A 13,762-nucleotide genomic window follows, 5' to 3' on the forward strand; every position below is an offset into this window, starting at 1 on the left:
GACAAGGCATTGGCCTTAGCCAAAAAGATGCTAGCCTGTATAGAGAGGCATAATCAGCAGAAGAAATGAGGTGTTAATGCCCCTGTACAATTTGTTGGTGAGGCCCCACGGAGTATTGTGTTCTGTTCTGTAGGCCCCATCTTGCTAAGGATGTAAAAAGACAAAGCGGTTCAGAGGAAGGTGACAAAAATGGTATGGTGGCCATGCCAAAAGACATGTGAAAAGAGACTGGAAAACCTGAATATGTATATCCTAGAGCAGTGATGGCGAACCTTTCAGAGTCCGAGTGCCCAAATAACAACCCAAAATCTAATTATTTATCGAAAAGTGCCATTCCCCCCTCCCCCTCCGTCCCACCTCCACCTCCCCCCGAGTTCCAGGGTCCCCCTCCCTCCCAGTTCAACAGGATCCCCCCTCCCTCTGAGTTCCACAGGGTCCCCTCTCTCTCCCAGTTCCAGGGCCAGGATCCCCCCTCCCCTCTCCCTCCCAGTTCCAGGGCCAGGGTCCCCCCCCCCCTCCCAGTTCCAGGGTTGTCGTGGGAGAAACCAGAATGCTGCTCATTCAATGACTCTCTCCTATCAGCATTTTCCTACTACTGTGGTAGCCAATCTTTGTGCCCCACAAACGGAACAGTGTTTTATTTAATCCTGCAGTGCTGTCATAGTGAAAACACACCAGCAACCCTACATGGAGGCTGGTCTGACAAGGAAAACCAATGGCGTCAAAGACAAAAGCTTTTCCAGAGCAGCCCGCCCTCCCTCCATCCGAGGTCAAGTATTTCAGATGGCAGGAACTCAGTGGCTCAAAAGGAGGCTTCATCATGAGGGTCAGAACGATGTTGAGATCCCATGACACTGGAGGAGGTTTGACAGGGGGCTTTGACAAAAGCAAACCTCTCACGAAGCCAACAACTAAAGGCTGTCCTGAGATAGGCTGACCTTCTACACGTTGATAAGCACTAATTGCACTAAGATGAACTCTTACCGAGTTGGTCTTGAGACCAGACTCTGATAAGTGTAGAAGGTATTCAAGCAGGGTCTGTGTCACATCAAACGGCAAACCACCATTTAAAAGAATACTTTTTCGAGGAATCTTTCCTGAAAGCAAGCAAGACTCGGGAGACACCCTCTGAAAGACCTAAAAAGGCCACTTCTAAGTTCTCAACATCCAGGCCGTGAGAGCCAGAGACTGGAGGTTGGGATGTAGAAGCGACCCTCTGTTCTGAGTGATGAGGGTCGGAAAACGCTCCAATCTCCACGGTTCTTCGGAGGACAACTCCAGAAGAAGAGGAAACCAGATCTGACGGGGCCAGAAAGGAGCAATCAGAATCATGGTTCCATGGTCTTGCCTGATTTTCAGCAGAGTTTTCCCTACTAAAGGGATGGGAGGATACGCATACAGAAGACCTGTCCCCCAATGTAGGAGAAAGGCATCTGACACTAGTCTGTCGTGGGCCTGAAGCCTGGAACAGAACTGAGGGACTTTGTGATTGGTCTGAGTGGCAAAAAGATCTACCGAGGGGGTGCCCCACGCTCAGAAGATCTTGCAGACAACGTCCATGTTCAGTGACCACTCGTGAGGTTGCATGATCCTAAAGTCAAATGGATCACATCGTACACCACTGAATTGCGAAAGTCGGTGGACAGTTGCATTACATCCTCTAGACTCCCCACAGCTTGGTACCAACTGGGAAGCTAGGGTCCATTGAGCTAATCTCATATGTAGACATGCCATGGGAGTCACATGAACTGTGGAGGCCATGCTGTGAACTGTTGAGATGTTTGAGCCGAGGACACAAAGGCCAGAAGATTGTCTGCCCTTGATAAGCTGTGTGTTCAACAGAGCTCCTATGAATTCCAACTTCTGCACTGGAACAAGATGGGACTTGGGATAATTTATGACAAACCCCAGTAGCTCCAGCAGTTGAATAGACAAGTACATGGTTCGTAGAACTCCTGCCTCTGAGGTGTTCTCCACCAGCCAATCGTCGAGATAAGGGAACACATGCACTCCCAGTCTGTGTAGCGATGATGCAACAACTGCCAAGCACTTTCTAAAGACCCTGGGTGCAGATGCTAGACCGAAGGGTAGTACATAGTACTGAAACTGCTGAGTTCCCAATCGGAATCAAAGGTACTTCCTGTGAGTTGGGAGCACCGAGATGTGAGTATAGGCGTCCTTTAAGTCCAGAGAGCATAGCCAATCGTTTTCCTAAAGGATGCCCAGGAAAAGCATCCTGAACTTTTCTCGGAGCAGGAATTTGTTCAGGGCCCTTAGGTCTAAGATGGGACGCATCCCCCCTGTTTTCTTTTGCACAAGGAAGTACCTGGAATAGAATCCCAGCCCTTCTTCCCCTGGTGGAACGGGTTCAACCGCTTTGGCCTGTAGAAGGGCGGACAGTTCCTCTGCAAGTACTTGCTTGTGCTGGGAACTGTACGACTGAGCTCCCGGTAGGCAATTTGGAGGCTTGGATTCCAGATTGAGGGTGTATCCTAACCGGACAATTTGAAGAACCCACCGGTCGGAGGTTATAAGAGGCCACCGTTGGTGAAAGCGAATGCTACATACCTGTAGAAGGTATTCTCCGAGGACAGCAGGCTGATTGTTCTCTCTGATGGGTGACGTCCACGGCAGCCCCTCCAATCGGAAACTTCACTAGCAAAGGTCTTTGCTAGTCCTCACGCGCTCATGCGCACCGCGCATGCGCGGCCGTCTTCCCGCCCGAACCGGCTCGTGTTCGTCAGTCCCATATGTAGCAAAACAAAGCAAGGGAAGACACAACTCCAAAGGGGAGGTGGGCGGGTTTGTGAGAACAATCAGCCTGCTCTCCTCGGAGAATACCTTCTACAGGTATGTAGCATTCGCTTTCTCCGAGGACAAGCAGGCTGCTTGTTCTCACTGATGGGGTATCCCTAGCCCCCAGGCTCACTCAAAACAACAACCATGGTCAATTGGGCCTCCCAACGGCGAGGACATAACTGAGATTGACCTAAAAAATTTACCAACTAACTGAGAGTGCAGCCTGGAACAGAACAAACAGGGCCCTCGGGGGGTGGAGTTGGATCCTAAAGCCCAAACAGGTTCTGAAGAACTGACTGCCCGAACCGACTGTCGCGTCGGGTATCCTGCTGCAGGCAGTAATGAGATGTGAATGTGTGGACAGATGACCACGTCGCAGCTTTGCAAATTTCTTCAATAGAGGCTGACTTCAAGTGGGCTACCGACGCAGCCATGGCTCTAACATTATGAGCCGTGACATGACCCTAAAGAGCCAGCCCCACCTGGGCGAAAGTGAAGGAAATGCGATCTGCTAGCCAACTGGATATGGTGCGTTTCCCCACAGCCACTCCCCTCCTATTGGGATCAAAAGAAACAAACAATTGGGCGGACTGTCTGTTGGGCTGTGTCCGCTCCAGATAGAAGGCCAATGCTCTCTTGCAGTCCAATGTGTGCAGCTGACGTTCAGCAGGGCAGGAATGAGGACGGGGAAAGAATGTTGGCAAGACAATTGACTGGTTCAGATGGAACTCCGACACAACCTTTGGCAAGAACTTAGGGTGAGTGCGGAGGACTACTCTGTTATGATGAAATTTGGTGTAAGGGGCCTGGGCTACCAGGGCCTGAAGCTCACTGACTCTACGAGCTGAAGTAACTGCCACCAAGAAAATGACCTTCCAGGTCAAGTACTTCAGATGGCAGGAATTCAGTGGCTCAAAAGGAGGTTTCATCAGCTGGGTGAGAACGACATTGAGATCTATTGACACTGTAGGAGGCTTGACAGGGGGCTTTGACAACAGCAAACCTCTCATGAAGCGAACAACTAAAGGCTGTCCTGAGATCGGCTTACCTTCCACACGGTAATGGTATGCACTGATTGCACTAAGGTGAACCCTTACAGAGTTGGTCTTGAGACCAGACTCAGAAAAGTGCAGAAGGTATTCAAGCAGGGTCTGTGTAGGACAAGAGCGAGGATCTAGGGCCTTGCTGTCACACCACACGGCAAACCTCCTCCATAGAAAGAAGTAACTCCTCTTAGTGGAATCTTTCCTGGAAGCAAGCAAGATGCGGGAGACACCCTCTGACAGACCCAAAGAGGCAAAGTCTACGCTCTCAACATCCAGGCCGTGAGAGCCAGGGACCGGAGGTTGGGATGCAGAAGCGCCCCTTCGTCCTGTGTGATGAGGGTCGGAAAACACTCCAATCTCCACGGTTCTTCGGAGGACAACTCCAGAAGAAGAGGGAACCAGATCTGACGCGGCCAAAAAGGAGCAATCAGAATCACGGTGCCTCGATCTTGCTTGAGTTTCAACAAAGTCTTCCCCACCAGAGGTATGGGAGGATAAGCATACAGCAGACCCTCCCCCCAGTCCAGGAGGAAGGCATCCGATGCCAATCTGCCGTGGGCCTGAAGCCTGGAACAGAACTGAGGGACTTTGTGGTTGGCTCGAGATGCGAAGAGGTCTACCAAGGGGGTGCCCCACACCTGGAAGATCTGTCGCACTACACGGGAATTGAGCGACCACTCGTGAGGTTGCATAATCCTGCTCAACCTGTCGGCCAGACTGTTGTTTACGCCTGCCAGATATGTGGCTTGGAGCACCATGCCGTGATGGCGAGCCCAGAGCCACATGCTGACGGCTTCCTGACACACGGGGCGAGATCCGGTGCCCCCCTGCTTGTTGACGTAGTACATGGCAACCTGGTTGTCTATCTGAATTTGGATAATTTGGTGGGACAGCCGATCTCTGAAAGCCTTCAGAGCGTTCCAGATCGCTCGCAACTCCAGAAGATTGATCTGCAGATCGCGTTCCTGGAGGGACCAGCTTCCTTGGGTGTGAAGCCCATCCACATGAGCTCCCCACCCCAGGAGAGACGCATCCGTGGTCAGCACTTTTTGTGGCTGAGGAATTTGGAAAGGACGTCCCAGAGTCAGATTGGACCAAATCGTCCACCAATACAGGGATTCGAGAAAACTCGTGGACAGGTGGATTACGTCTTCTAGATCCCCAGCAGCCTGGAACCACTGGGAAGCTAGGGTCCATTGAGCAGATCTCATGTGAAGGCGGGCTATGGGAGTCACATGGACTGTGGAGGCCATGTGGCCTAGCAATCTCAACATCTGACGAGCTGTGATCTGCTGGGACGCTCGCACCCGCGAGGACGAGGGACAACAAGTTGTTGGCTCTCGTCTCTGGGAGATAGGCGCGAGCCGTCCGAGAATCCAGCAGAGCTCCTATGAATTCGAGTCTCTGCACTGGGAGAAGATGGGACTTTGGATAATTTATCACAAACCCCAGTAGCTCCAAGAGGCGAATAGTCATCTGCATAAAATGCAGGGCTCCTGCCTCGGATGTGTTCTTCACCAGCCAATCGTCGAGATATGGGAACACGTGCACCCCCAGCCTGCGAAGTGCCGCTGCTACTACAGCCAAGCACTTTGTGAACACCCTGGGCGCAGAGGCGAGCCCAAAGGGTAGCACACAGTACTGGAAGTGACGTGTGCCCAGCTGAAATCGCAGATACTGTCTGTGAGCTGGCAGTATCGGGATGTGTGTGTAGGCGTCCTTCAAGTCCAGAGAGCATAGCCAATCGTTTTCCTGAATCATGGGAAGGAGGGTGCCCAGGGAAAGCATCGTGAACTTTTCTTTGACCAGATATTTGTTCAGGGCCCTTAGGTCTAGGATGGGACGCATCTCCCCTGTTTTCTTTTCCACAAGGAAGTACCTGGAATAGAATCCCAGCCCTTCTTGCCCGGATGGCACGGGCTCGACTGCATTGGCGCTGAGAAGGGCGGAGAGTTCCTCTGCAAGTACCTGCTTGTGCTGGAAGCTGTAAGACTGAGCTCCCGGTGGACAATTTGGAGGTTTTGAGGCCAAATTGAGGGTGTATCCTTGCCGGACTATTTGGAGAACCCACTGATCAGAGGTTATGAGAGGCCACCTTTGGTGAAAAGCTTTCAACCTCCCTCCGACTGGCAGGTCGCCCGGCACTGACACTTGGATGTCGGCTATGCTCTGCTGGAGCCAGTCAAAAGCTCGTCCCTTGCTTTTGCTGGGGAGCCGAGGGGCCTTGCTGAGGCGCATGCTGCTGACGAGAGCGAGCGAGCTGGGGCTTAGCCTGGGCCGCAGGCTGTCGAGAAGGAGGATTGTACCTACGCTTGCCAGAAGAGTAGGGAACAGTCTTCCTTCCCCCAAAAAATCTTCTACCTGTAGAGGTAGAGGCTGAAGGCTGCCGGCGGGAGAACTTGTCGAATGCGGTATCCCGCTGGTGGAGCTGCTCTACCACCTGTTCGACTTTCTCTCCAAAAATGTTATCCGCACGGCAAGGCGAGTCCGCAATCCGCTGCTGGATTCTATTCTCCAGGTCGGAGGCACGCAGCCATGAGAGCCTGCGCATCACCACACCTTGAGCAGCGGCCCTGGACGCAACATCAAAGGTGTCATACACCCCTCTGGCCAGGAATTTTCTGCACGCCTTCAGCTGCCTGACCACCTCCTGAAAAGGCTTGGCTTGCTCAGAGGGGAGCGCATCAACCAAGCCCGCCAACTGCCGCACATTGTTCCGCATGTGTATGCTCGTGTAGAGCTGGTAGGACTGAATTTTGGCCACGAGCATAGAGGAATGGTAGGCCTTCCTCCCAAAGGAGTCTAAGGTTCTAGAGTCCTTGCCCGGGGGCGCCGAAGCATGCTCCCTAGAACTCTTAGCCTTCTTTAGGGCCAGATCCACAACTCCAGAATCATGATGCAACTGAGTGCGCATCAGATCTGGGTCCCCATGGATCCGGTACTGGGACTCGATCTTCTTGGGGATGTGGGGATTAGTTAAAGGCTTGGTCCAGTTCACCAGCAATGTCTTTTTTAGGACATGGTGCATGGGTACAGTGGACGCTTCCTTAGGTGGAGAAGGATAGTCCAGGAGCTCAAACATTTCAGCCCTGGGCTCGTCCTCCACAACCACCGGGAAGGGGATGGCCAGAGACATCTCCCGGACAAAGGAAGCAAAAGACAGACTCTCGGGAGGAGAAAGCTGTCTCTCAGGAGAGGGAGTGGGATCGGAAGGAAGACCCTCAGACTCCTCGTCAGAGAAATATCTGGGGTCTTCTTCCTCTTCCCACGAGGCCTCACCCTCGGTGTCAGACACAAGTTCACGGACCTGTGTCTGCAACCGTGCCCGACTCGACTCTGTGGAGCCACGTCCACGATGGGGGCGTCGAGAGGTAGACGCCCTCGCCCGCATCGGCGAAGCTCCCTCCGCCGACGTAGTCAGGGAGCCTTCCTGGGAGGCGACGGCAGCCGGTACCGCACGCGGCACCGACGCCGGAGACCTCACCTCGGGCAATGGGCCAGCCGGCGCCACGCTCGACGGTACCGGTGGCGCAAGCACCGCCGGTACCGGAGGGGTAGGGCGCAACAGCTCTCCCAGAATCTCTGGGAGAACGGCCCGGAGGCTCTTGTTCAGAGCGGCTGCAGAGAAAGGCATGGAGGTCGATGCAGGCGTCGACGTCAGAACCTGTTCCGAGCGTGGAGGCTGTTCCGGGCTGTCCAGAGTGGAGCGCATCGACACCTCCTGAACAGAGGGTGAGCGGTCCTCTCGGTGCCGATGCCTGGTGGGTGCCGACTCCCTCGGCGACCCAGAGCTCTCGGTGCCAACCCGGGAAGGGGACCGATGACGATGCTTCTTCGATTTCTTGGAACGAAGCATGTCACCGGAGCTTCCCGGCACCGACGAGGAGGACGTAGAATCCATCCGTCGCTTCCTCGGGGCCAAGGCCGAAGGAGGCCGTTCTCGGGGGGGCTGTACCGCAGGAGCCCTCAGGGTAGGGGGAGACCCACCCGAAGGCTCACCGCCACCAGCAGGGGAATGGACAGCCCTCACCTGCACTCCAGACGAAGCACCACCGTCCGACGACATCAGCAGACGAGGTCCCGGAACCACTGACGTCGATGCAGCTATCCGATGTCTCGGCGCCGATGCAGAGGCCCGATGCCTCGATGCACTCGATGTACTGGCGGCCGAGGATGAAGCTCTGGACGCTGAAGACGTCGATGCACTCGATACCCCCGGTGCCGATGCCGACGAAGAGCCCGAGAACAAAACGTTCCACTGGGCCAATCTCGCTACCCGAGTCCTCTTTTGCAAAAGGGAACACAGACTACAGGCCTGCGGGCGGTGCCCAGTCCCCAAGCACTGAAGACACGACGCGTGCCTGTCAGTGAGCGAGATGACCCGGGCGCACTGGGTGCACTTCTTGAAGCCGCTGGTAGACTTCGATGTCATGGGCGGAAAAATCACGCCGGCGAGATCAAAAGTCGAAATGGCGGAAAAGGCACCGATAAAACAAGGGGAAGAAAACTTCGACCCGAGGCCTAAAAGCGGCCTACCCCGACGACGAAAGAAAACTTACCGGGGCGAAAGCTGAAAATAGCGGGGGAAGAAAAGACCAAGAGTCTTTTCCCACACAGAAAGGATTATAATTTTTTTCTCTTGAAAACACACGACGAACGCGCGAGGTCGACTTTGCGGGGCCCGACACGGCGAAAACACGACCGTACCGAGCGCGGACAAAAGAAGACTGACGAACACGAGCCGGTTCGGGCGGGAAGACGGCCGCGCATGCGCGGTGCGCATGAGCGCGCGAGGACTAGCAAAGACCTTTGCTAGTGAAGTTTCCGATTGGAGGGGCTGCCGTGGACGTCACCCATCAGTGAGAACAAGCAGCCTGCTTTCCTCGGAGAAAAAACATTAACCTCCCCCCAACCAGCAAGTCGTCTGGTACGGACACATTTACTGAGGCTATGCTGAACTGGAGCCAGTCAAAAGCCCCTCCCTTGCTTTTGCTAGGGAGCCGCAGTGTCCTTAGGCGCACGCTGTTGACGAGAACGAGCGCGCTGGGACTGAGCCGAGAAGCAGGAGTGTACCTACGCCTAGCATAGGAATAGGGAGCACACCTCTTCCCTCCAAAAAACCTCCTGGATGAGGAGGTTGTAGCAGAGAGAATCCATAGCATCGTTGTGCTTTTTGAGTTGGTCAACCAGATCCTCCACTTTCTCACAAAAAAGATTATCCCCCCAGCAAGGAACATCCGCCATCCGCTGCTGGACTGAATGATCCAAGTCAGAGACATGCAGCCATGAGAGTCTGCGCATCACTATACTTTGGGCAGCGATCCTGGACGCTACATCAGAAGTGTTGAATGTACCCCTGGGCCAGGAATTTTTGACACACCTTCTGCTGCCTGACCACCTGGCGAAAAGGTTCGGCTTGCTCCAGAGGGAGTGCATCAACCAAGTTGGACAGTTGCCTCACTGACTTCCGCAAGTGGACGCTCGTGGAATAGAATCCCAGCCCTTCTTCTCCTGGTGGTACGGGTTCAACCGCATTGGCCTTTAGAAGGGCGGAGAGTTCTTCTGCAAGTACCTGCTTGTGCTGGGAGCTGAAAGATTGAGCTCCAGGTAGGCAATTTGGAGGCTTGGATTCCAGATTGAGAGCGTATCCTAAGCGGACTATTTGAAGAACCCACCTGTCGGAGGTTATAAGAGGCCACCTTTGGTGAAAAATATCAACCTCCCCCCCAACAGGCAGATCGTCCGACAAGGATACCTTTATTGTGGCTATGCTGCTCTGGAGCCAGTCAAAGCCCGTCCCTTGCTTTTGCTGGGGAGCCATAGGGGCCTTAGGCGCACGCTGCTTATGAGAGGGAGCCTGCTGGGAGCGAGCTTGAACAGGCTGCCGAGAGGTAGGAGTGTACCTACACCTATTATAGGAATAGGGAACACTCCTCCTCCCTCCAAAAAACCTCCTAGAGGAGGAGGTGGTAGCAGAAGGCGCCCGGTGGGAGAGAGAATCCATTGCATCATGATGCTTCTTGAGGGAGTCGACCATATCCTCAACCTTCTCTCCAAAACGATTATCACCCCGGCAAGAAAGATCCACCATTAGCTGCTGGGTTTTCTGACCCAGGTCACAGACACGCTGCCATGAGAGTCTGCGCATCACTATACCTTGAGCAGCTACTCTGGATGCGGCATCAAAAGTGTCGTAAGCTCCCCTGGCCAAGAACTTGCGACACGCCTTCTGCTGCCTGACCACCTGGTGAAAAGGTTCAGCAAGTTCCGGAGGGAGAGTTTAACTAAACTGGACAGCTGCCTCACCGAGTTCCGTAAGTGAATGCTCAAGTACAGCTGGTATGTTTGGATCTTGGCGGCGAGCATTCCGGCCTGATACGTACGTCTCCCAAAAGAATCCAAGGTCCTAGACTCTCTGCCTGGGGGTGCCGAGGCATAGTCCCTAGTACTCTTGGCTCTTCTGAGAGCAGAGTCCACCACCATGGAATCGTGAGGAAGTTGGGCCTTCACCATCACAGGCTCTCCATGGACTCTGTACTGGGACTCAGACTTCTTGTTGACAACTGCACTAGAAAGAGGGCAAGACCAATTCTGCAACATCACTTCCCTGAGTGTATTCTGCAGGGGGGCCATTGCAACCTCTGCAGGTGGAGAAGAATAATCCGTGGCCTCAAGCATCTCAGCCATGGGCTCATCCACAGCCTCCATAGGGAATGGAATGTCCTTAGGCATTTCCCTTACAAAGGATGAAAAAGTAAGACTCTCAGGCGGAGACTGTCTAACCTCAATGGGTGGAGAAGGATCAGAAGGAAGCCCACAGGAGTCTTCCTCCAAAAAATACCTGGGGTCTTCCTCTTCTCCCCATGAGCGCTCCTCTTCAGTATCGGACAGAAGCTCCTTAAGAGCATCCCGAACGCGCGCCTGTCTCGACGTCGAGGATCAAGATGCCGAGAAATCGACCCCTGTCTAGACTCCGGCCAAGCTTCCTCCACCGACGTCAAAGGGGAGTCAACCCGGGTGGTAACCGGCTCCGGTACCGCAGGCGGTACAGAGGGCGGGGACCTCCTCACAGGTGATGGCCCAGATGCAGTCACAGCAGTTGGTACGGGAGGCACAAGCACCGCCGACACCAAGGCAGACTGACTAAGCAATCCTTCCAGAAGCTCTGGAAGAAGGGCCCGGAGATGTTCATTGACAGCTGCCATCGGAGAAGACTGTGGGGGCCGGTACAGGAGTCGGTGCCAGAATCTGGAGAGGTTCGAGAGCTGATACCAGGCTGCCGGACGACCGGACACATCGGCATCTCCTGAATGGAGGGTGAGCAGTCCTTCCGGCGCCGACGCTTCTCGGGTGCCAACTGCCTCGGCTCCCCAGAGCTCTCGGTACCATGTCTGGAAGGAGATCGATGACAATGCTTCTTCGCCTTCGCGTGACGTCCGTCATCGACACTCCTCGGTTACCGAGGAGGACGTGGAATCCTCACGCCTCCTCGGGGCCGGGTCGAACTCAGGTCGATCCCGGAGGGCCTGCATAGCAGTAGGCCTCGAGACAGGCGGAGACCCGCTCGATGCCTCGCTGCTCCCAGTTCGAAGTGGTCTCTTGGCAGCCATTACCTGGACTCTCGGTGCTGTTTCCCTCGACGTCGACGCCCTCGGTACCGATGTCAAAGGACCAGACTGAACTGAAAAAAGCCTCTCGAGCCACCTGGGTGCTCTTCTTCATTAATTTACACAGCTTACAAGCAGTTGGAAGATGATCGGGGCCAAGACACTGGAGACACCACACGTGAGGGTCGGTACTTGAGATGGTCCGGTTGCAGCGAGTACAGCGTTTGAAGCTGCTGGGAGTCTCCAATGACATGGGAGGGAAAATTGCGTCTGCGAAATCAAAAGGCTCAACTGTGCCAATTAAAAAGGCACCAAAAAAGGGAAAAAAGAGACGGCCGCAACGAAAAAGAAAGAAAACTTGGAAAACTTTGAGAAAAACCTAAAAAATTAAGGGAAAAGAAGAATTTTTTTTTTCCAGAGAACAAACTAGTAGAGAAAGAAAAAGGGTAAAATAAACGCGAAAAAAGACATCTCCTGGGCAACAACACAAGGGGCAGAGAAAAAAAACACCACTCCACAGCGCGGAGAAAAAAACTGAGGGAAGCGCATGGGTGTCGCTGGCGGGAAGTCACTCGCACATGCGCGGTATGTTGTTCCAGTGCGCACCCCGCCGCTCTGGAACCTTCTAAAGCTTTTTTGTTATACTTCCGGTCTCCTGGGCCCTCGCGGACGACGACCCATGCGTGATGATATCCAGCCTGCTTGTCCTCAGAAAAATCTAAATACATAATTTGATACTTTACCCTTTTACTGCAGGTATACTGTTATACCAGGAACTATTAGCTTAATAATTTATGATTCCCACCATTTCCCAAAGACAAATATGAGATATCAATAGAAAGATAAAAATCAAGGGGCAGTGGCTGTCGACATTTTCCTAAAGGCTGGCCATGGCTGGCTGAATTGTGTCCAGATATTTTGTGTCAGGACATAACCAGGTACCAGCACTTAATATCACGGCACAAGGGGATCACTGGGAGTTATCTGTATACTACTGATATTCAACACAGTTAACTTGTGACAGCCTTTTGCTGTTCTAGATTAACTGGCTAGTTATCTGGGCACTGGATCCGAATATAGGCAGCACCTGGGTAACTCTTGGCTCTGCACAGTACCAACTAGATACTGCCGCAGCAGTCTGCCTGGATTTTCAGTGGCACCATCCAGTTCTATGCTGCTAAAAATTCAGTGTGACCCAGTCAGCGCTACCTTAACCGGGTAAGACCCTCTCCTACCCAGTGAAGTAGCGCAGAATATCAGACCCTTAATTTTTCTATAGCATTCACTTATGGAATAATTAGCACCACAGATGCCAGTGCTTAAATATTCAAGGGTTGGTGGGTTGTTGTTCTATTTAATATAAAACAAAAGCAGCATGTATTGTTCCAACATTTCTCTTTTAAATTTGACAGATTTCTGAATAAATTCAGTAAACAGGAATACCTTGTCATCAGAGGGGCAACGGTACAGGTTCTGGAAAGTGTTGACAATGTTGTTGCTAAATCTGGGAGCAAACACATCCTTGTCCTGACCAAACTGATGACGAGACTGCCGAACAATTGAATCAATGACATATAATCCAGGCACCTTGTATTCTGGTTTACACTAGGGAAGAGAAAATACATATTTAAATGTCAAAAAATGAATACTAAAAGCAGAATAAAGAATGCAAAGAGGACAATTTTAATATGTACAGCTATAAAGTTCATGTACTTTATGTTTAAAAAAAAACGTCTAAGGAAGAAGTTATCTGCACACACTTCCTTTTCTTCAGATGTCTTTGAGTAATATCTATTTCACTGCTTGCTTCTCTGTATACATCTGTTAAAATGTAAGTAAAAGTATTAGCACTATTCCACAATGTGCATACTTTTACCTGCATACAGACCCCCAAATTCTATAAACATGCGCACCTAAGGGAAACTCAATAAAATTACATGGAAATTCTTTTAAAACAAAATAGGATGAAATTCACTCAAAAAATTAAGCTCTGGAACTCATTGCAGGAGGATGTGTTAACAGCAGTTAGTTTATCTGGTTTTAAAAAAGGTTTGGACAAGTTCCTGGAGGAAAAGTCCATAGTCTGTTAATGAGATGGACATTGGGGAAGCCACTGCTTGCCCCAGAATTGGTAGCATGTAATGTTGCTACTAACTGGGTTTCTGCCAGGTACTTGTGACTGTTGGAAGTAGGATACTGGGCTAGACGGACCACTGGTCTGACCCAGTATGGCTATTCTTATGTTTTTATGTAATTTATGCCTAGCACACAAATTTGCACAAGTTTCAGAATAAGGACAGTTGCACATGC

General features: G+C 52.3%; 1 protein-coding gene across 1 annotated transcript in view; it reads right to left on the minus strand.

Annotated features, from left to right (window-relative positions):
* The window catches only part of SCAF8 (SR-related CTD associated factor 8), a 1,046,706-nt gene that overhangs the window by 858,841 nt on the left and 174,103 nt on the right, over positions 1 to 13,762 (minus strand). The window contains 1 exon segment of the mRNA XM_030198392.1: positions 12,896 to 13,057. Within this exon segment, the coding sequence (XP_030054252.1) occupies positions 12,896 to 13,057 (162 nt within the window).

The sequence above is a fragment of the Microcaecilia unicolor genome, chromosome 3, assembly GCF_901765095.1.
Source record: "Microcaecilia unicolor chromosome 3, aMicUni1.1, whole genome shotgun sequence".
NCBI classification, from domain to species: domain Eukaryota; kingdom Metazoa; phylum Chordata; class Amphibia; order Gymnophiona; family Siphonopidae; genus Microcaecilia; species Microcaecilia unicolor.